Genomic DNA, 22,833 nt, shown 5'->3' with positions numbered 1-22,833 from the left:
CACATATTCCTCCTCTCAGCAGACATGAAAATCCAGTGATAAGATAATGTCACCAAGAATAATCAGCATTTCAAAGAGGTCCAAACAATAGATCTTGTTTTGATTAACATCTTTATTGTAGTGAAGTGATAGGACCAGTCTGCTTTGCTGATGCTTTTAATCCAAATTAGTTAACACACAGAATGATTCTGAAGACACAATATAAACACAAAGTGATAGCTCGAATATAACCATCATGCCAAATGGATTGAACAATGGGTTATCCTTCCGTTCGCATTGTAGCTCTTGATAGACTACAGCCAGTGTTATTTTGCTATGTGTGGTATTAGTTATAGTAGAACAGAATGATGAAATTGTATGATGATTGCATTATATGACACGGGAATTCCGGTATTGTGTAAAATACCTGTACAGAGACCCACTCTGCATGTGAGACCTGCTCTAGACCCTAACATTGTGAATGACACCACCTGAAAGTCGGGGTACCTGCACATTATGTATAATCAAACTGTAGATAGATTGCTATGTAAATGTGCTTGTTTATTGTGAACTTGTTTGCGATTGTGGTGCTGTTTGAGTCCAAGCAGTCTGTCTTTAATTGTAGGTTGTTGCTAACCTGCATTTGCATATTTGGTTTCTGCAAGTTTAAGGCTTTCAGCATTGATGTTATATACCCTTTTTTGTTTATTTATTGTAAGCAGACCACTTGTGTTCACCTAAAACACTGTCCCGTTTTCTGTGTTTATCCATCAAAGGATTGGGTAGCAGCAGTAACATACTGTGAGAAGTACAATTGCCTTGTGCTCCATGTCTGCAGCTGAACAGTCTGATAAACCTTTGTATTTGCTGAGAACATTTCTTTTGCTTTAATTGAAACCTATATTTTATGATGTGCTCCCCATTATTTTAGCAAATAATTATATATTTATCACCTTCTACTTATTGTAAAGTCTACAGACTAATTAGGGTGTTGTGAATGTAAAAGCTTACTTACATACTGACCAGTCTAATTTGCTACAAATCTCCCCCCCAGAAACCAAATTCTACATGTATTATTTTAACTGTCTCAGTCCTAGCACAGTCCATGAAATGACAGGTGCTGATTTGTTGTTTTGGGCAACTTCTCCACTTTATATCTCTCCAAGGCTTCATACATCTCCCTCATAATGACTGCACACCACTCTCAAATATTTGTTAGAATGAAATAAGCATTATTACACAGCAAACATACCAATAGGATCATAGTGAGGAATCTGAGTCTTCTCCCATAAATGTAACATACCCATAAAGCAAGCATATGTCCATGGACCATACAGCCAATGTAAAACACCTATTAAAATGAGCCTATAGTAAGGTGTATAGTTTATAGAATTTGGTTTGTAAAGTGAATTCCAAGTTTAGGGTGCAGCAGCTTGTGAAAGCAGGAGCAAAGGTTGTACATGTTGATGTATATATTTGAATCTGCATCACTGGTAATCTTCTTTGTACTCTTCCCTAAATCATTGTTGGGAAACCTGCTACATTTTGTGGTGCTCTACTGCGGGAACTTGTCAGAGACTATGTACATGTGCTGTGACTTAGCGCATATACAGATGTGTCCACAAATCTCTTACTTCCTTGGGCTTTAAACTGCCCTCCTAGTCGCAGTATGCTGTGGCGTGACTCTGTACCCTGCTAGTCGTGATATGCTGTGGCGTGACTCTGTACCCTGCTAGTCGTGACATGCTGCGGCGTGACTCTGTACCCTGCTAGTCGTGACATGCTGTGGCGTGACTCTGTAGCACTGAGCGTCTTTTCAAGCGACTTTTTACCTTCAAATGCATCTAATTTGCAAAGAGCACAAGCAGCTTCTGCTGATTAAAATGATATGCGCCATGCCTATATTCTGTGTACAACTGCTGGTGTACCTGCATGCGAAATGCTACGTAACAGTGTCCCAGCCGCTGCAGTTGCACCCGCAGTTACACACAGAATATTAGTATGCCGCATATCATTTTATTCAGCAGATGCTGCTTGTGCGTCCTATTCGCATCACTTAGAGAAAAAGATGCATTTGAAGGTAAAAAGTTGTACGAAAAAAACGCTTGATACTACTGAGTTGCACGGGACTGACGTGTTATGTTTAACGCGGCTTGTAGCAGACGATGGTAAGATGTATGTAGACACATCTGTACACACACACTATTTCCAGCACCCCATGTGTTTCTAGATTCCCAAGAACCTGTGGCCCTTCCAGCTTTGTTCCCCCATACCCCCTCTAGTGTGTACTCCAAGTTACTGGGTGCTTGTAATTCCTGTCTTTATGATGATTTGTCTCCACTTTCATCAGTAGCAACATACCAAGCATGTGCTGGAGTTGGGGGTAATACCCAGCACTGATGCTAATAACCACTAATTGCAGTGATGGCTACTGTGGAGAGAGGGGGCCAATACCCACAAACCATTACTGCTGCCTGCTAGCACACTTGCCGGTGGACAGAGGACCACTTTAGGTATAAACTTTCTTGATAACAAACAAATAGCCACCATATCTAGTGAGCTATAGAATGCTATGAAACACTTATATAATGTAAAAACATAGGTTAAACTATTTATATACTAGAGGTGTATAAATAGTTCTTATATTTTTAGCTCCTGTATGTGAATGATGACTACCACCGTTAAACTCTTCTACATCTTAACAAAAGAAGGGTGTGTCAAATAGAATTCAGCACTTGCAAACTGTTAATCTTCTCATCCAGTAGTTCTCTGAAATGGTTAGCAGAGATACAGATGGAGATAGACGAGCCCCTAAGCAGGACTCAGTAAGTGGGGAAGTGAAACAAGTACAGGCTGCTCTCACAAGCTGTGGGTAGTTGCTTCAGTAGAACTCATCACAGAGCTGGAGGAAGGGGGACTTAACAAGATGGGAATCTCTGCCCATGCAATATGATTTCCATTAAAATGTTTGCTGCCAGCAGACAGCGTGGGATACTTGGGCCTCTAAGGGGTTAATTGCAAGCACACAGTTTTGTTGCCAATAACTGTTGCAAAGGGGAGTGAAGAGTCTTTTACTGCTTCTTATACATGTTAACAAAGTTCAGCAGTTTTATTTTTTAAAACTAACTTTTGGTCTGTGTAATTTGTTATTGCATATAGTAATTAATTTAGTTGTTTATAGGACCAAGTAATACTGCTCTCGTATGTAATTGTGCACATACACAGTTGAGAGATGACTATTCTTCATGTTGTTTCTCATAGTACATAGTCTTATTGCACTGTGTATTGACGAAAATTAAAACACTTCAATACACTGTATAAAACTATTTGTTTCTACTGTCTCCTGGATTCTTATAGTTAATAGTTGAAGGCTATGCAGAGAAATCCGTTAACCACGATAAAGCCGTTTACATGGGTAAATGCCACACCCCGGCTGAACGTAAATTTTTTGCTATTCAGTTAGCGCAAGTTAACACGCGTTAACTCTTCATAGGAATTAATGCATATTTTTGTTTGCAGCCCCTGAGCAGGTGAAAAGTTTAAAAAAAAATCCATATTTGAAAGCAAAAATGTCGGGACTTGGTTCAGAAGCCCTGGGACACCGCCCTAATGATTATCTAAGTTTTTAATTAGCTTAATTTGGCCATGACATGTAATTTTTTGGGTACAATTCTGCAAAATGCAGAATAATGGGTTATAAGATGAGGGATGGGTATATGGGGGTGCTGTATTGATGGGACAGGTATTTTTAAGCTTGCAGGTAGGAGTTACAGGTGGGTTTTTGTTTTTAATAATTTTTAAAAGTGGCTTAAAATTACACATAAATCAACTTGACGGTATTTTTATGCACCCAACTAAATCTAGGGCATTTAATTTGCTAAAAAAAGACAAAGCACTTTTTTCACTGTTACTAAAAATTGCAGATATCAGCATTTAGACACCTTTTTAAGAGCCCCAAATACTTTATTGTCACTACTAATAGACTTCTACAATGTTGTCCAATATTATTTTGCACTTTTTTGGGGTACAGGCTGATTTCCACATTTTTCCCCACACTTATCGCGGTTTTTACCAACCAGAATTACCACACGACTGCTGGGATAAGCCTTTTCCAATTGAATTGCGCGTTAAGCGAATTTACAACATGGCTTGTGCGTAAAATCAAGCCTATACCCCTATGTGTCTTTGTCTGTTCTCTTCTAAGACTTCATGGAGATCTGCTTTGCCTGCTTCGGACGTCATTGATTGACTTGGCTAACTGAGCCATTTGTGTGGACAGCTTAAGGCTCCTATTTATCATGCATTTTTTTATATTTTTTCATAAAATTATGTAGAAACTGCAGTTTATGTATAAGTTTATGATTGTTGCTATATGCTAACAGTCTAATGCAGGAAATTTCACAGAAATCTCTTACAGAAGGCTAATTAGCGCTGCAGGCCGCAGTCCCCTTTATTATCAGTGGGGACTTTGGTCTCACGCCTATGTACCAAACTCCAAAATGCAGATGGCGTGAACTGCTCTTATGGAGGCATCTCCTGTTCCACTGGCTCTCAAATCTGACACTGGGGCTGATTCACTACGGAGCGCAATACTGTGTACGTACGCAGTTCAACTGCGATGGCAAGCTAATCCACTGCCATCGTAATGCACACTCAGCACATCATAAGGACACCCACTTTACCTTCCAAACATCCGTAATGTTTAGCAGAATAGTGAAACCATCGGTACAATCGTGTACCATCGTAGCCTCATGCACACTTGCACAAGCCCAGATCTTACTCAGAAATTGCTAACACCACGCACGCTATGAGACCTCACACTACGTATGGCATCACAGTGGCTAATTTATGCACCCCCCTGCAGCGTGCGGATGCACTGGCATGTCTGCGTTCCCCGACCACCACCCCATCACTACCCTCAAAGAGTGCTGCCTGTCAATCACTCTGCAAAGGGTCTGTATCGCCTCTGCGATAGCAGTCCCGATCGCAATAGGTAGTTTACGCACTGCAATGCATGCACAGAACGCAACAATCGGCCGATTTGCATGCGTATTCGCAACTGCGATTCAGAATGAAAATATCCGTGGCTATACGGACGCGATTGTTAGTACATAGGCCCTTTTTATTTTGCTAAACATAGGTGTGCTAATTTATTAATCATACAATCTACTAGGAACACTATATCTGCAATTTATTACTGAAAAATAAATAACTGTTGCATATTAGTGGTACTTGAATAAATTGTGCATGTGGAAGTTAGCTGGGGATGGAGACTGACGTGATGGAGAAGTTGAAAGATCTGTATATCTCTTGTTGCTGACTAAACAGTTCTGTCAGCTGGCAGTCCTGAGGCCTGAGGATTTGTGATAGTAGCTGGAAGGGTGTGGAGGAGGTGGAAGCAGGGGGAGGGGGATATATGCTCAGGGCACCAACTGTTGCTCCTATCGAACCTTGTGTGTGAGGCACCTTCACATCTTCCGCTTGTTTGTTTGTTGTTTTTTGTTATAACGTCCATCTCTAATCATTTGTACATTTTTACTAAACCCAAAATAAACTCTGATGTTTGAGTTTCTGTTTTTTGACCCGATATTATATAGCCATAATGTAACTAGCTGGGCAATTGGGACCTGCTTATGGTATGTTGAAACTGCTCTGTTTGGACAGGCCAGTACATCTGCAATTATTGAGCTGTTAGTATTTGAATTATTACTACTTCGTTTTAGTCTGCTTTTATTTTCTATTGAAAATGAGACAAGGAAAAAAAATACCCTATTATAAGAAAGCATAACCGACTGAGTAATTGTACTTTCTAATCAGGGTCTGTAGTGAGTTTGCTCCTAGTTTTACTATTTATGTATTTGTTTCCCTGGCTAGGCCATGTTTGAGCATGTAACCACTGCTCTGAGATTCCTTCGAGTCGCTATAGATCCTGCCACTCCCCAAGGCCAAGTATCTTTGTGGTGTTCTGTCAATGTTTTCTATGCACTTTTTACTGGATGGAGGGATAAGGAGACGCACCTTATTTTACTGCTTGCTAGAGTTAGTGATAAATAGTTTACAGTACTATAGCAGGGATCCTGATGTGTGGTTGTATTCATTTCACAATCACTTGCCAGAAGGGTCCCGATTACATGGTCCCTTATCTAGGAAGCAAAAGGGAAACAAAAAAAATATTCTAAAAATATGTATTCACCTTTGCTGCCCCACATGTGCTTGGGATGCAGGTAACCACATTTTTGTTTTCTTTTGTAGTCTTTTTATTTTGTTTAAGTTGATCTTTCATTTAAAAATAATCTTTTATAAAACTTAATTTCTTATCATGCTTTTGTTATTATTTGTAATTTTGGCCTGGAAGTAACTTAATGTGTGTTATCGCCTGGCCGTCCCTTGCCCTGCCTGTTTGGTACTGGCTGAAAAGGTACCATTGTTTGTTCATCAAACATAGGGTGCAGCATGTTTCCAAGGTGACTGCGGTTCTATTGCTGCTGTTTAACTCTGATACCACACACTAACAGCAGTTACCTTTGTACACCTGAGAGCATCCTGCTGTTGGGGGAAGTGCAGCTCCTGTATATGTGGTTTTTTTTTTTTCTTCTTCTTGCATGGGGAAAAAAGATTTCTGAAAGTGTGTCAGAAAGATTGTGGATTGAAAGACATACAGTAAAAAGGTAGACAATGTCTAGATAGACACCAGATGTTAGACAGGCAATAGGTCGACAGGGAGAAAAGGTTGACGGGGTCAAATGTCAACATGCATATGGTCGACACATTTTTTTTTTTCTAACCCCGATCATCACCCAAACCCTCTCCTTGGTGCCTAACCCTCCCTCCTGGTGCCTAACCCTAACCGTCGGGATAGGTGCCTGACCCTAACCGTAACTTCTAGTACCTAACCCTAAATTTTTCTTACAAAAATCATGTCGACCATGCACATGTCGACCTTTGACCATGTCGACCATTTGTACTTGTCGACTGTCTTACATGTCAACCTTTAGTATGTCGATCTTTTGTTCCTGTCGTCCTATTGCCTGTATCATCTGGTGTCTCTTTACATTAAAAAAGGCATTTTTCTAAACATGCTTGCTATTCACCATTGGAAAGAATTTAGGTGGACGAGCAATTGGACATTCCTTTGCGTCCAGCATTATGGTGTTTCTAGTTATTGCTTTTATATTGTCTCTGATTGACTGACAGTGTTTTTTAATTAAAAATTGCCTGGCTCAAAAGGCAACACTATAATTGATTTTCAGTAGCATTTGCTGATCACGTTTATGTCTTGAGGGGAAAGTGAGAATTGAGAAACCCAGGAATTTGTCTGTCCCTCCCCAATGACCCAAATGTGTTCCATGTTTGTGTCACAGGCAGGACCAACAAAGTTTCTTTTCTACATTTATCTTACATTAATGTTGTATTAGGAGCAAGCTAAATTACTTTAATTCTGGGGCCTTTTTATTTCACAATTTGCTGTCTTTTACGGAAGATAAAAGGTCTAGTGATTGGACAACATGGATGCTGGCTGGGCTGAAATTGCAAAGTTCTGCTATCAGGTTTCATACAGTTCATGCGCAGGTTTCAGTAAACATTAACCATTATTATCAGAGCTTGCAGTATGCTGAATGGTTAGCAAAGAGAATGTACCCAAAGACTCAGATGAAGCAAATGAGTCCAAGGTCAAAGGGATGAGAGGTTTTTTTCCTTCTTGTCAGGCGTCGGCTCTTATACATTTATTTTGTTCCTCACTTTCTTTTTCACCACAAGTAGTAGATATCATCTGTCAGCATTAAATAGTATTAAGAATGATTATCTGTAAACTACTTTTTGTTGCACATTTACTTTTTCTATTACATTTGTTACACCATTGATAATTGGGGAAAACAAACAAATGCTTATCTGACATAGGGGTCTATGTACTAAGCCTTGGAGAGAGATAAAGTGGATGGAGATAAAGCACGATCCAATCAGCTCCTAACTGTCAGGCCGTGTTTGAAAAATAATAGTTTGTAGCTGATTAGTTAGTACTTTATCTCCATCCACTTTATATATCTCCAAGGCTTAGTACATAGAGTCCTAATTTAGCATCGATGCCAGCAGTGTCACATAATTTCCTTCACTTAAAAGGCATCTGAAATTTCCCCATGTTTAGTACTTGATGTTTTCGCAGTTGCACCAGTTCTGCTGGTGCTTTAAATAGGGGACTGTACTGTGTATTTTCAAAAAATAGTTTTGTCCTTCCGTGTAACTAAGATAACAGGATAAGATGTGTTTCAACTGCATGTGCTATACTGAGTGTTTCTGGTACATTGTGACACTTCTACATGCAGTTTTCCCTGCTCACTGATGGATTTCACCTTCTGCTTAACAGCACTGCTGTGTCAGTCATTGAGGCTCGACAGGGCGGGACACCTCCTGGCAGGGCAGTGATTGGTGGATAGCAGCCACAGGCAGAAGGTAGGAGGGGAGCGGCTGCAGCAACAGTTGGCCAATGTTCTTGCCTTGTACTTTGGCCTGCATCCTCTTGCCTGGAGATTTGTAGCAGAGGAGGGAGAGAGATTAGCAGTGAGATTTTGCAATAGCAGGTCTGCAAAGATGCACGTTTTAAAATTAGAGCGTGTAGTCTTTACTATTGTTCCCCCAAAATGGGTTTTTCCTTACCCTATAGGAAAAAGTGGAAATGTGTATTAAATCGTGTCCCTTTATGGTGCAGTAACATTACATAAATGAACACTGTGATGCTCTTTGCCTGTGAACAGTATATATCCAGCTATTGATAAAAATGCAAATATTTAACCAGGGTGACTGGTGACACTGTTGTAGAAGGTGAAGATAACTTTATCTCGTGTGTGTGTGTGTGTGTGTGTGTGTGGTTGATGTTACCAAAGGACAGTTTACAAAGATTGCATTTTTATCTTTTGGTATGGAAACTATACACCTTTTTTGTTTTCATTTATTTTCCTTGGTATATAAGCATGTTAGCATACACGTTTTGGAAATGGTCACCTCCATTTTAATAATTTTAATTTTAATAATTTTACATACAGATATTTTCAATACGCATGGATTTGCCATAGCTAACAGAGTAGACATTTTTTGAATATAGACTTATGTACAAGTCTCTGTTGGTTTAAAATGGGAGGGACTATTTTGATATTTGGCGTCATCCTGCGACTAAAATTGGGAATGGATGTGGTTTATTGGAGACATCCATGAAGAAATAACCGTCCAGCTTGGTTCAACTTGTCCACTATGAACAGCGTATTTAAAAATGGCATTGTGGTCAATTCAGCGCAATGTGCAGCTGCAATACTCAGCTGCACACCTCACAGCGATTATTGGCGTTATCAACAACAAATTTCCTGCACACAACTATGGGGAGAGAGGGACAACACTTGAAAATGCAAGTTTGCTGTTCCTAATTGAAATGCATTTCACTTCTATTACTTGTTTACCCAATTGCTTCCCAAATATACAAGCTGGAACTTACTTATTAAACATAGGAATGATTTATTGATATCCATTTTTAAACCTATGTGAGCTTGGAAAAATAGCACTAAATGATCTATATTGGCTATCTAATGTTAAATGTTGTGACGATCTCTCTGCCTTTTTTGTGCTGTGTAGTGGCCCGAGAATGAGTTATTAGCACATTATGAAAACTTCCAGGTAGCAATTGGTTCTAAACCAGCTGCTGCTTTTGTATCAGAATTGTGGAGATGGCATAGTAAACCACATTGTATCCATATAATGAATACTGTTATGAGTTATTTGTGCATTGTCTTATGAAGAAAAGTTGTTTCTGAGACAGAAGAAGAATCATTTAAATTGGATTATTAAATGCATTCCTAGTAAATAAATTATGATTCTGGTCTCAAAGTGAACACTGCTGCATAAGGACCCTTTAAAGTTCTAGCTATCTGCATTTCCACACCTGTATTCTATTGCTGGCGCTTTACATTGTGCCCCCTGCCCCCCTTTTTTTTTTTTTTTTCTTTTTTCTTTTTTTCCCCTCTTTCCTTGTAACAAAAATAGCATTTAAAAAATTATCTGCAGTGTGCCTAAAGTAAAAACTTACAGGAATTTTTTTTCAGACCCGACAACAGCTGTTTTATTAAGAGGGACAAATGGGGGGGGGGGGGGAGAGAAAATATTCAGCAAAGATGAGCGTAGAGTTCTCAGCGCTCTCTTCTTCTTACTCCGCTGTGTAGGAGGATAGGAGACCGCTACCCTCCAAACAGACTTTTTTTCTCTCTTCATGAATGGACCATTTGTTAGTGCATGCACAACTGTTAGATTTAGCCTGCCCAGCATCCCACACTGCTCCAGAATAACTGCATCCTAACTGGACTTTCTCAGCTTTTTTCTGTCTAACTAATCTATCATGAAATGGAGCATCTGTCTTTCACTACATCTGTCTATGAATATAGCATCATATAAAGCAAACAGCTGTATGACAGGTGCACAATGTATATATTTTTTCTGCAACTGCAGCAGTTTTTAAAATCTCCAAGAGCCTTTGATCGAAACTTGTCAGTGTTAATGACACCTTTCCCATATGTTCTAATTATATGGAATTCTATGCATTATAGATTGGATGTTTTCTATAAGACCTCTATTTTCAGTGTCTTTTATATTTTTAGTGTGTAACTTGCTTTGTTTGGTGTTCTATAAATCTGAGATTAATTTATAAGAAGACAAATGGCTGAGTGTCCTCATTCCCGATGCAAACATGTTACAAAAATGAGAGTCCGATCTACCAAGGTCTCTTACACCAGCACCAGCATCCTGGGAGCTGTGCACATATTTTCACTAGATTCCTCTGTTGCTAGGCACTTGTATTTCAGGTCTGCAGGCCATCGCCTCTCATTCGTGGCCTCCTTGCAAATACCTTTGCTATGGAATGCTGGCTTTCCAGTGCTACCTTCTACGGCTGATGGCTTGGTCGTTAACAAATCTGTCACAAAGAAGACATGGCACAGTGCCTTGCAAACAAAAGGTGTTGGACCCTTTCTATGCATAAAGTACAAGCAAGATTAGAATCACAATATTTTGATCTTCTAAAGTGCTGATATATTAAGCAGCTGTATACACTTGAGTAAAATAAAACCAATGGCATCAATGAAATGTTCAGATCGTCCTGTACTAGACTTGAAAGCAGTATCCAGAATCATTTCTCAGATGCTTATGACACTGTCATCCATCTGGATTTCTGTGTGGCACAATTAATCAAGGACCTCAGATTTATTTATTTATTTATTTATTTATTAACAGTTTCTTATATAGCGCAGCATATTCCGTTGCGCTTTACAATTGGAAACATTGATAGATCAAAACAGGGTAATAACAGACAGACATAGAGGTAAGAGGGCCCTGCTTGCAAGCTTACAATGTAATGGTTAGTCTGTTCCTTAGCATGTACATACACTGTCGCTAACGTTTAAAATAAACAAAAGCACTGAGCTACTTATTGTGGGGGTTTTTTTGTTACTTTTATTATACAAAGAATATAAGTGTTTTAAAATGGGCCTAAGCACTGATAAGTAAATTTGAAAACATACATTAACTTTTTTTATTTGATATGCACATACAGTAAGTTTATTTTGGCTATTTTATATCATTCCCTTTTGTGCTATTATTTCTTTTTCCTTTTTTGTGCAGTATCAGTAGGTTGTTTTTGTATCTTGACTTCAAGCTATGTACCCTTATAAACTTGCAAACAAAGATTTATTATAGCAAGGTAGCCCGTGCCTTAGCCCCTGGTCGCCCACATAGCAGGTACTTTAAAATTGGTGCCACGTGGCACCCACCAGTCTTTTCACGCTAAGGCAGTGCAGTGTGTTCAAAGAACTGTACGTGTGCTCCGCCCAACACTCCTTTAAGGCTGGATGGCATTAATTGCAGGCGCTCAATGCAATGTTTGTCTGACCTGCGTGGGCTGATGGGGGAAGTATTCCTTGCAAAGACCGTCAATCTAATTGAGCGGCCAGCTGAGTATGTTGAAGTTAAAGTTTAGACGCAGGGACCCTAAATATCTTAATGCAGTTCAGATTTCACACCTTTTATTAAATGCAGTTATTTGGAATACAAGTGAGGATTTCTGAAGTACATGAGGGAGCAAGTAAAACGTGCACTGTTTTATCACATTTTTGTTTTCTATGTGTACTGTAATCAGTCCATTGAAGAGATGTCAGGAAGCAAGGCCAGCATTGTGCTATTGTTTAAGCCACAGTTACAAGCTACTCAGCACAATATGTCTGACAGTTACTATTTTTAAGAAAGGAAAAACTGCAGATCCCCAAACAACCAGTTCACAAGAGGCCCCAATGCTATGCAGTCAGCCATAACTGTGCTTTATAAAGCGATCACTTTTATGTATATACCTACAGAGAATCGCAATATGGACCCAACATTGTTGAATTCTATTTTCTTTTTTTCACCCAAATCTGGTTAAATGATCACCCTTGAAATGTAAAATGACCACTTATGTGTTCAGCATTCGTTGTGGAAACTACGACCTTCCGTGTTCACACAATCATATCATTCTTTTGCTATTGTCCTGTTTATTGTAGCATAAGGGTGTCATAAGAGAGAGGCTGTTCGTGACATACAGGCCACAGTACTGGTGTAATAACCGGTAAGGCACACAATGCAGTCTAACAGGTTTGACAACATTTTCCTAATCATCCTTTTAAAACTGTTTGCTGCTGGCGGTTATATGTAAAAGTAGATTATTTTTTTCTTGCATCCCCACCATCTCCAGTTTTCATAGTGGAAACGCTTCAGACACAGGTTTTTCTAATGCTGTTTTTGGGAGGGTTAAAAGACAGGGTTCTACATAAGAAACAGCAGCTGGCAAAGAAAGGCCCCGCTGTTTAGTTCTTAAGACACAGGACTTGCACATGTCTATGCCCATCATTCTGCAGCAGAGGGGAAATGAAAAGGCAGTATTAACCCTTGCATGACCAGACTTGCTTAGAAGACATTGTGGTTCTACTATCAGGAGCCCAGGGTGCTACAGTGAAATATATAAAAATGACCAATAAAAGGCAAAGTTCCCTACAAATGCAAAGGTTGCATAATCTCAACTTTTCAAGTGCATTGAGAGTTTTCCTGTTAATTTGTGGCATAGAGCGATGAAATCTTGTATCCTTCCTGGATTGCACAGTATAGGCAATGCTTGATGAATGGTTCTTGCAGTTGAATATATAGTCCCTTGAATCATATCCCAACTTTTACTCTTTTCATTTACATTTTCAAGGCCAAAGTGGTTTTAGCAGAACAGTAACTGTAAATCTGATGCAGTGATGCAGTGACATTTGTAACAGATGTTATAAGTAAGATGAGGTGTTAAAAGGCTGAAGCCCATAACAGCCCACATATGATAGGCACATGAGGGCTAATGTGTCATTTTGCTATTGCCGTAAACATGCCATATATAGTACATCGGCTGCTGGTCAGAATGTCACATGGTAGATGGAATCTTAGAACTACAGAGGCAGAGCAGGCTGATGAGTAGGATGAGCAGCTTTGTGTGTGACGTGCAGCCATCTCCATGCTGCCTGGCCACACCTGCCAGAGCACATGGATTCCGAAGTAAAAGTCTGCACATATATATATATATATTTACCCTTCTCAGACAGCCAGTAATGCATCTGCATCAGGTCTTCTTCTGCCATACTCTTGTTACCATCCTCATGTGACTTCCAAATGCTTGAAAAGCACATGATTCTGTTACTGTGTCCTATTATATGTTGCAGATGAATGATGCTCAGGGAGCGTGTTTTGCATATTGACTGTTTCTCCTTTTAGTTTCCTTCTATGGGTAATTATTTTTTATGTACTTTCTCACAAAAATAAGATTATAAGCAGACATTAACCATTTATGTAAAGTACAAAAGAGGTTTGAAATTAAACTGAGGCCAATCATTTTTTGCTTAGATATTTCTGTATGTTTTTGAAAGGTGTAATTAGGCATAATGTATTTGTTTTATGTATAAGAGCTACTAATAACATACTGTGTATACAAATGGCCACATGCAGCCAAAAGTACCAAACAATATTGTAAAATCCAGACGTGTCCACATGCTCATTTGACGAAATCTTGCCAAATAACACCTGTTGGCACTTGCAGACTTTGCGACTTAGTCGCATCGAACATCTTTTTCTTGAAATACCGATAATAAGACCTACCCTGAATATAAGCCCTACCCTTACTTTTGTAGCCTGGTCTAAAATAAGCCCTACCCCGAAAATAAGACCTACCTTATTCTCTTTATCAGCTGGGAACACTGCAGAGACCAGCGTTCCCAGTCATGCAGTGCGCGGGTGACGTCACCCGCGCGCTGAGGTTCCTGTGCAGCCGCGCCTGCTGGATCATATTAGATCCAGTCAGCGCACAAGTGAGAGGGACATCCCGGACGGCGGCAACTCAGGTAAGTACCGTACTTGCACTGCAATAAGGGGGCCTGCATAAAGGACACTGCTACAGGGGGGGGCCTGCATAAGGGGCACTGCTACACAAGGGAGGCTGCATAAGGGGCACTGCTACAGGGGGGGCCTGCATAAGGGGCACTGCTACAGGGGGGCCTGCATAAGGGGCACTGCTGTCAATGTTAGTTAAAATAAGACCTACCCCAAAAATAAGCCCTATGGTGTTTTTTGGAACCAAAAAAAAAATAAGACAGTGTCTTATTATCGGGGAAACACGGTATGCATCACTAATGCAACAAAAGTACAATGCAATGGTGCACTGACTACTGGGACCAGCATATTACCTGTACTCCCATATGTGACAAGTCCTAAATCTGGGTAAAAAAAGGCAAAAGACCGCGTTCTGATACAAGCGACCACACCATGTCTCACTCCACATATCATTATACTTAATCTGCGACTACCTACCAATTCCTTCATTACCAAGTACCAATCTAGTGTCCCTGGAACAAATTCAGCAACTTTGTACAGTATATGACTACGATGTGAGTAAGATGCAGAATTTAGGAAAAAGTATTAATCTCTACCTTTGGCAGAGCGTCTAAGTTGCGCCAAGCCATATAACGCAAAACCCTAGGTGACTGAGGACATATGGGAAGCCAAATTTGATGGTACTGGTGGCTTGTTGCCAAGAGTCTGGATCACATGGAGGGCCTGTCGGTATGATTGGCTGATGACGGCTGACTAGTGATAGACATTGATGGCTGTACCATTGATGGCTGATGGTTTTAAATCCTGATTAGAAAACCATTAATGGTTTGCTGCGCATGCGTAGACATCAGCCATCGGACAAGTGCTGCTGATGTTTTCTCAGCCTTGGGCGCCTCCATCAGTGCCACACCATCGATGGCAAAACCACTTGATATCTGTCACAGACCATCAATGGTTTGCAATCATCGATGGTCAGTGGCCATCCCTACTACTGACAGGCTGCTGGCGGTCATTTGCTAAGAAGATTTGCAAACATATGTTACTGAATTTGAACAGTTATTTCAGCCTATAATCTCTTTTGTACAAATACACTATGGTAACCAAGGCATCTGCTAATCCAATGTTTAACATTTTCAGAATAAAAACAATTATAAATCTACATTTTATGTCGGTAGTTATTTCCATTGCTTCTTAAAATCGTGGTCCGGCCAAGCAATTGAGGGAACTTGAGGATAGTCAAAAGACCTCAAAAAGGGTTCTGAGCAACAGATGATGCTGGTGGACAGAGTGCTCCAGCTGTAAGTCATTACTTGCAGAATGGTGCTCTCAGGCAGACAAGTGGAATCCTTGTTTTGGGACCCTGTACTCTGAAAAACACTGCAGTTATCATCCAGACTGTGCATTCTTTGTGCTATCCACATACTGTACATGAATAGAATATATAACATCATGGGCTGTATGACATGGGGCTAATTGCATAGCTACTTTGTCCTGAACAGCTTGATTGATTTATTTTTTCTCTCTCTGTGGCTGTGGAATTTTGCAGTATACATCACTTTAGTCACATTTGTCATGTGTACCTGTATATATTACATATCGAATATACAACAATTCATTCAACCCAATGTCGTCCTTTCCCCGCATTGTTTAACACTGATCATACACTGCAAAATTGCATCTGATGTTAGGTAAATGGCTCAGTATCATTGGGTACATGGGTTTAATTGGCAATCATGATGATGATCTGATGAATCCTTATTAGTAACTTTGTAAATGTGGTTGTACCATTAACAGTTTGTGCCATCATCTTCTGACTATTCGCATCCTACAGAGATGCCACAAGTGATTTCGCCCGAGGGGCTGAACACCTAGATTTCATCCAGTTTAGCCACTTCTGTGCTGCTGGCTTGTTTAACTGCCATGTCAACCTGTATCCTACTGGACTGATGTTATCTAGCAGTGGGAGTTAGCCGTTACATCATGTCAGGTATATCCTTGCACATGATATTTCATGTTCTCCCAGAAGTATGTGCATACATACCTAACACTTTCTAGGGCTTCATCAGATGGCCGCTATAGGTTTAGTGCCTAAGATGTGGGGAATCCCTGATAATTCTGCAGTTGCTGACACTGAATGTGTTCATAGTGGGACATGGACAGTTGAACAGAATTAAGTGCATTAGGTGTCTGTGCCTCCTAAACCAACATAACCAATACCCTAGCTTTAACTGTGGAAAATACAACAGGGTACTAATGTGTGTGTATTTTACATATGTGTTATGAATTAGGTTTGTGTTTGCATATGCATTTAATATATACAGACTTACCCCTTTCACATAAACCATGAGAATAGAATGTAAATAGAAATATAAAAAGGTTCTGAATTTATTCATCAACATTTCAGAATTTCAGACCCATTTTTATACCTATACAACACCTTGCCATTTCAGAACTTCCAAACCATAATTTTAAAACTGAAATACAAAAATTACCACAAGGGCCAAGCAAGAAAGTGTTACTGTGCATTTTAAGTATTTACTTGTTTTTATTGTTACTAGTCATCATTCCTGTCTTCATTTAACCTTCTTTATAAAGTTTGTTGCATCTTCCTTTTTTTTTTTTTTTAGTATTGCAACATTTACTAGTTTTTACTGATCACTAAGGTAGAAGAAATGTGTCTGTACATGATGAAGGTGCATCATCAGCAAGGGAATTGTCTACATTCCAAAGTCATCACTATACTTGATAAGCATCTTTGTTGTCTTAACCCTGACTTCTCCACAAAGTCCAAATAACGCGTAAGGTCCGGTTTGTTTCTAAATGTGTAGTTTTCTTCCATTAGTAGAGATTTTATTTTGCCATCACAAGAAGTTGTGTAAATATACTCTAGGGTTTTTTCTTCATGTTTCACTAGTTATGTATAACTTATGTTTTATATTTTGCTGTTTGAGTTGCAAAGACGGGTTGGGTATGAAATGGCGGCCGGGAAGCCGTCTGATTAAATCCCGACGCCGCAAACCCGAATGCTGAAGATCCCGACCGGCGCTGGTAAGCACCCTAACCCTCCCTGATTGGTGCCTAACCCCAACTCCCCCCGGTGGTGCCTAAACCTAACCCTCCCCGCACCCTAAACCTAACCCTCCCGGCGTGGTGCCTAACCTCCCCCCAGGGGTGCCCAAGCCTAACCCCCCCTCCCCGCACCCTAAATTAAACCTAACCCTCACGTGGTGGTGCCTAAGTCCCTTCCGGGGGTCCCTAACCCCCCCTTCCCCCATGCGGCTAAGCACTAACACTACCCAGCTTACCTTCGTTCGGGAACCAGTCTATCTAGATTCCGGCGTTGGGATATAGACGGGCGTTGGAATTTTGACGCCTGTCTTTAGTACCACATCAGTATTTTGACTCCAGGATTTAGTCATTTTGACTGTACCGGGGGTCCCTAAGTGCTAACACTGCCCGGCTTGCCTTCGTTCAGGAAGCCGTCTGTCTAGATTCTGGCGTCGGGATTGTCTTTAGTCCTGCCTCGGTATTTAGACACCGGAATTTAGTCAGATGGCTTCCCAGCCATCGGCATTTTGACTGTATCCCGCAAAGACAACACAATATACTGACAGTGAGCTGATAGCCATTTAGCATTCCCGCTAGGCTGTTTTCTAAAAGGCATAAAGCACCCTGCTCTCCGGCGCAGCACCCTGCTGAAACAGCCTGCGGGTGCCATCCCCACCCGTGGGTCGCAGTGTCCCACGGGTGGGGAAAACTGCGGTGTAGTGGTCATCGCCAGTGAATGGATGCCGGGCGAATGCACCCAGCATCCATTCACACTGACGGCAGCGCTTGGGGGCAGCCCAGCATGTCCATAAGTGCCGGGCACGCCCCCAAGAGTGATGAAAAGGGGATGTGTCTCAAAGACATGCCCCTTTTCCATGGTCACACCCCCTTTTCGTGCTCACGCAGATGTGCCCTTTCTCTAGGTCTGGCGCCGCAACATTTTTTCCTTCACAAATATAGAAGACCTTTATATAATAAAATTAAAGATTCTATGTAATAGCACAGTCTGCAAAATATAAACTACACCTTTTTAGTTTGTTAGAGGAGCTGAAAGTGAGGCTCGTTTTTAGTGGCCCAGGAGATTTACAAGGGGAGCATCGGGCTGTCAGAAGTGCTTGGGCCCAGTGGCAAGTTTCTGAACAGCTGCAATAACCACTGTTCTGTGTACAAACAGCAGACATTTCTCTGGGGGAGGGAAGGATGCAGACTGTTCATCAGCTCTAGGTGTTAAATGGTACAGTTTCAGGCATTGCTCTGCTGCCCAGGAAGCTGTTGTCTTGGTGCTTCCTGATGCTGCAAGGCTTGTTTATGAGAGTGTAGTATTACACTTGGAACCATTGTTACTTCCCCTACAAAGTTCATTGTTGAACACTGTTGTGTTCACTTAACTTTTTTTCCCACTTTTAAAGCACATTTATACATGATTACACTGTTATACATGTGTAACCTTTTTATGAAAGCTAAAATCAATGAACAGCAATTAAGACTATTTATGAATTTTAACATTTCTTGTGTGGTAGCTTGCAGAGAATTTGGATTTGTCTTTGATGTGAAAGTAATTACAGGTTGAGTCTCCCATATCCAAAATGCTTGGGACCAGGGGTATTTTGGATATCGGAATATTCCGTATTTTGGAATATTTGCATACATTAATGACATCTTGGGAAGAGGACCCAAATCTAAACACAGAATGCATTTATGCAGTATATACACCTTATACACAAAGCCTGAAGGTATTTGTATACAATATTTTTAATACTTTTGTGCCTTTAAACAAAGTTTGTGTACATTAAACCATCAAAAAGCAAAAGTTTCACTATCTGTCATGCTAAAAAAAAAAAAATCTGTATTTCGGAATATTCCGTATTTCGGAATATTTGGATATGGGAGACTCAACCTGTACCGCTAGCTTATCAGACATGAGGATAAGTGCCATTGCCAGTTTCTGAATCAATGTTTTTGGGAAACTGTTTTGCATGAGACTGTCTGCAGAAATGATGGTCACTGTGCAGTTCGTGTACACCCTTTTGCTGGGACTTTTAAATGTGTTTATTTCTAATAACTCCATTCAAGCCTCATATATATTAGTTGTCCCTAATTTCAACGGACAGTCCTAGGTTGTATCCCTGGAAATGACCCTAAGTTTCAAGAATAACCAACTGTCCAAAATAATACACGTAGTGCGTCCTCTTTGGCTATGTAGTACTGTATGTGTCAGTTGGCTGCAATAAACCATGTGATAGATCACTCTTACCTACAGATACGGTATAGGCTTTACTAGCTACTGAGTGTGGTTCTTTATTGGATGAACCTGCAAGGCTGTATCTTAAACAATATTTCTATTCTATTAATTTATAAGTATTGCTTGACTTTCGCTGTGATTAGGCTTAATCTCAGTGAAAAGTTTGGATTCCTTCATCTGGTTAGTCTAGTGTCTGCAAGTTTCCTGACACTATAGAAAGATTCAGGCATAGCTAAAAAGAGCAGTGATTCAAAGCTCAAGCCTATTGTCACACCAGCTCAACACAACTCTTTAGCCAAATGCAGCAGTATGGTTCACAGCAGCAGGAAACTCCTCTCCAAAACAGTGTATTGCAGCAGCAGCAGCAGCAGCACCACTGCACTTTAGTCTAGCATAAAGACCTTCCTAAATGGGTACTTTTCATGTTTTAAGTAAGTGTTTAAGTGCTTGTAGAGAAAACTAATATTTTTTGCAAATTGTGTCCCACCATTTACTGTGCGATGTTCTTCTACAGAGCATTATTATTATTATTTGCTGAAAATTGCTAAATATTAGCACCCGTAATTTCCTGCCCATACATCTCCCAGTGACTACTACTACCTATAGCTACATTTTGTTAAATGATGGGATGGAGCAGTCCTGATGGTTTTTCTGCTTCTTTAAATACTAACTCATTAGCGTGACTGTAATTATGTGGAACATTCTGTCAGATTATAGGCCAAAGAGATCTTTGTAAGCGAATGCATCATTCAGATTGGTCGGTTTGCAGGGTGTTAATCTCCCCAGAGTGCGCTGGTTTTCACACATTCCATGAGAGAACAGCACAGCTAAATAAAGAAAAGCACTTCAAGGAAACTAGTTCTAAGAAAGCAGACTATTACACATTTATTCTGACATGTAATTCTCCTCTAGGTCAGGTGCAAGAGAAGCTTTATACACCAGTGTTATTCATTCATGACCATATGTACCTGGTGTTTGGTTGTTTTACGTATACCCCATAGGGGAATAGTAGGCAAGTAGTATTCATTGCTTGTCATTTTTTGTCATAGCACATAATTAACTGCAGGTAAACTGATGTCATTTTCTTAGATGGGGATAGCAATGCCCAGACCATTATCCTGAAATCTACAAATGTTTTATAGTAGTTTTGTTTGACATAATACAGTATAGCTGTTGTGCTGTATGCTGTTCAATACAAAACAGTACTGTAGACCTGCACCTACCGTACTAGGAAGGGCCCCCTTATCTAATGAGAGGGAAGGGTGGGGTCTGTTATACAAGGCAACAAAAGAAAAGCATCTTTAGAGGCAGAACTGCCTTTGCATCACACATGCTATTGCCTCATCCACTTTAATCATTAGCCCTTAAGGTGCATACACACGTAACGATTTACAACGATGAACGATTATCGTTCATGCGCGTTCCCGTTTGTAGTTCATTCTGACTGACCAACTGAACGATTTTCATTAAGGGAAGTTACAAAAATCGTTTGTAGTTCAAAAAATCGTTCATTACACTTCAAAAATTTTACAAATAATCTCACAGAAAATCGTTGGTAACAAAAAATACTGTTGAGTATATAAGGCAAAGTGCATTCTGATGGTGTTGGAGATGCTGGGGCAGTACCTGACCGACGCGCACCATTTTGCTGTAATTTTAAACTTTTCTAGTGTGAAATACTTTGCATGGTGCAGTACTTGTTTCTCTATGTAAAGTAGACTCTTCTAAAAATATATATTCTTAAGCATTTCCAACATATACAATGTTTCTGTGCTTCTGCAAATCACATTGGTACTGTGTTGTTAGTGTGTAAAGTTTAATAAAAACTATGATCGATGAACAAACACATTTTGCTCATACTCCTGTTACTTTTCAAACCCCTTTTTATAGCATTAGAACAAGTTGAAAGATTCTGTGTGCTTTGTTTAGTAAACAGAATTTGTGATGGAGAAGCATATTTGAAGAACACAGTGGAGCCACTTGTTTGGTAGATCCATTGGTGTTTATGTAATATATGTTTTCGTTTTTCGCTAGTTGGTTTCCACATTTATTACATACAAATGAACATGGTTCTGTTTGCAAGATTCAATTATATGCTCCGCAAAGGGGAAAAAAAAAATTCAAATAAACTCAACTGTGCAAGTGCATATATATATTTTTTCTGTTACAATAGTGTCTACTTCTAATGCTGCGTACACACGGTACAATTAAAATGCACCATATTAACGATATCGATCATATCTTTATCGTTCATATTGTGCATTTTTCTGTGCTTCCAAACCATCAACGACCTGCGATGCGCAGGCACGTATGGACGATAACTATATCGTCCATCGCCCGTGCATGCGGGTCAAACTGGTCGATATCGACCAGATTACTATAGGGATCGCGGGTCGTTGGCCATCGTTGGTGGGTTAGTGGTGTGCTGGATGATCGATATCGATCATCCAGCACACCCGGGAAATCGTTCAACGATATTGTTATCGTTGACGATCGTTCCGTGTGTATGCACCATTAGTTCCTTTTGATTTAACAGCTTATCTTTCAGAACAAGCCAAATATCTGTAAAGTAAGACAATTTGAAAAAAATAACACAATATTACATCTCTGATAATATATTGATGTAGTTTATCAATCCAATTTAATGGTAAATGTCTTGGTAATAATTTTCTTATCTTTTATTTTTGCGCAGCAATACTATGGCAGTAATTTCAAGGTGTGTATTCTTTACATGAGCTGTCAAGACCATACAGGTTTTCTCACATTTAAATTTGCCCTGGAGCTCAGTTATGAAGGGAACGTGACATTTTGTTTTACACATCTGCAGTACAGGCTGCTATTTGGCAATATATATTCGTAAATGGGTTGTCCACTTTAGAACCTTTTCCCCCACTTTCCACCCCCTCCCAAGCTAGTGTTTTGTTGTACAAAGAGGGGTCACTCCCTTAGGACTTTGTCTGTTATCTTAATTTCACCAATGGTTCCTGCTGCACAGTACAGGATGTGTGATGGGAAAACAGTGAAACTTGTGTTAGTGATGTGTTTAGAGAAAATACCCAATATACATAAATGTAGAGGTACTGTAATTTACCTCTATCTTTTGCTTACCACAGCAAGTTACAAACTTTATTACCCTCCTGCTATTAATT

General features: G+C 40.0%; 1 protein-coding gene across 6 annotated transcripts in view; it reads left to right on the top strand.

Annotated features, from left to right (window-relative positions):
* Positions 1 to 22,833, top strand: part of RREB1 (ras responsive element binding protein 1) — a 91,408-nt gene that overhangs the window by 13,958 nt on the left and 54,617 nt on the right. The window contains exon 1 of one of the 6 annotated variants that reach the window (XM_088471688.1): positions 6,122 to 6,203. The exons of the other annotated variants lie outside the window; for them this stretch is intronic. Within the exon in view, the coding sequence (XP_088327814.1) occupies positions 6,198 to 6,203 (6 nt within the window). The 5' untranslated portion in view covers positions 6,122 to 6,197. Of the gene's footprint in view, positions 1 to 6,121; positions 6,204 to 22,833 lie in introns of those variants that run through there. 6 annotated transcript variants of the gene reach the window in all.

Source organism: Taudactylus pleione, unplaced genomic scaffold (genome assembly GCF_031769625.1).
Source record: "Taudactylus pleione unplaced genomic scaffold, aTauple2 ptg000116l, whole genome shotgun sequence".
In the NCBI taxonomy this organism is placed as follows: Eukaryota; Metazoa; Chordata; class Amphibia; order Anura; family Myobatrachidae; genus Taudactylus; species Taudactylus pleione.
The sequence above is the reverse complement of the archived record's forward strand: the minus strand, read 5'-3'. Positions and strand labels throughout refer to the sequence as shown.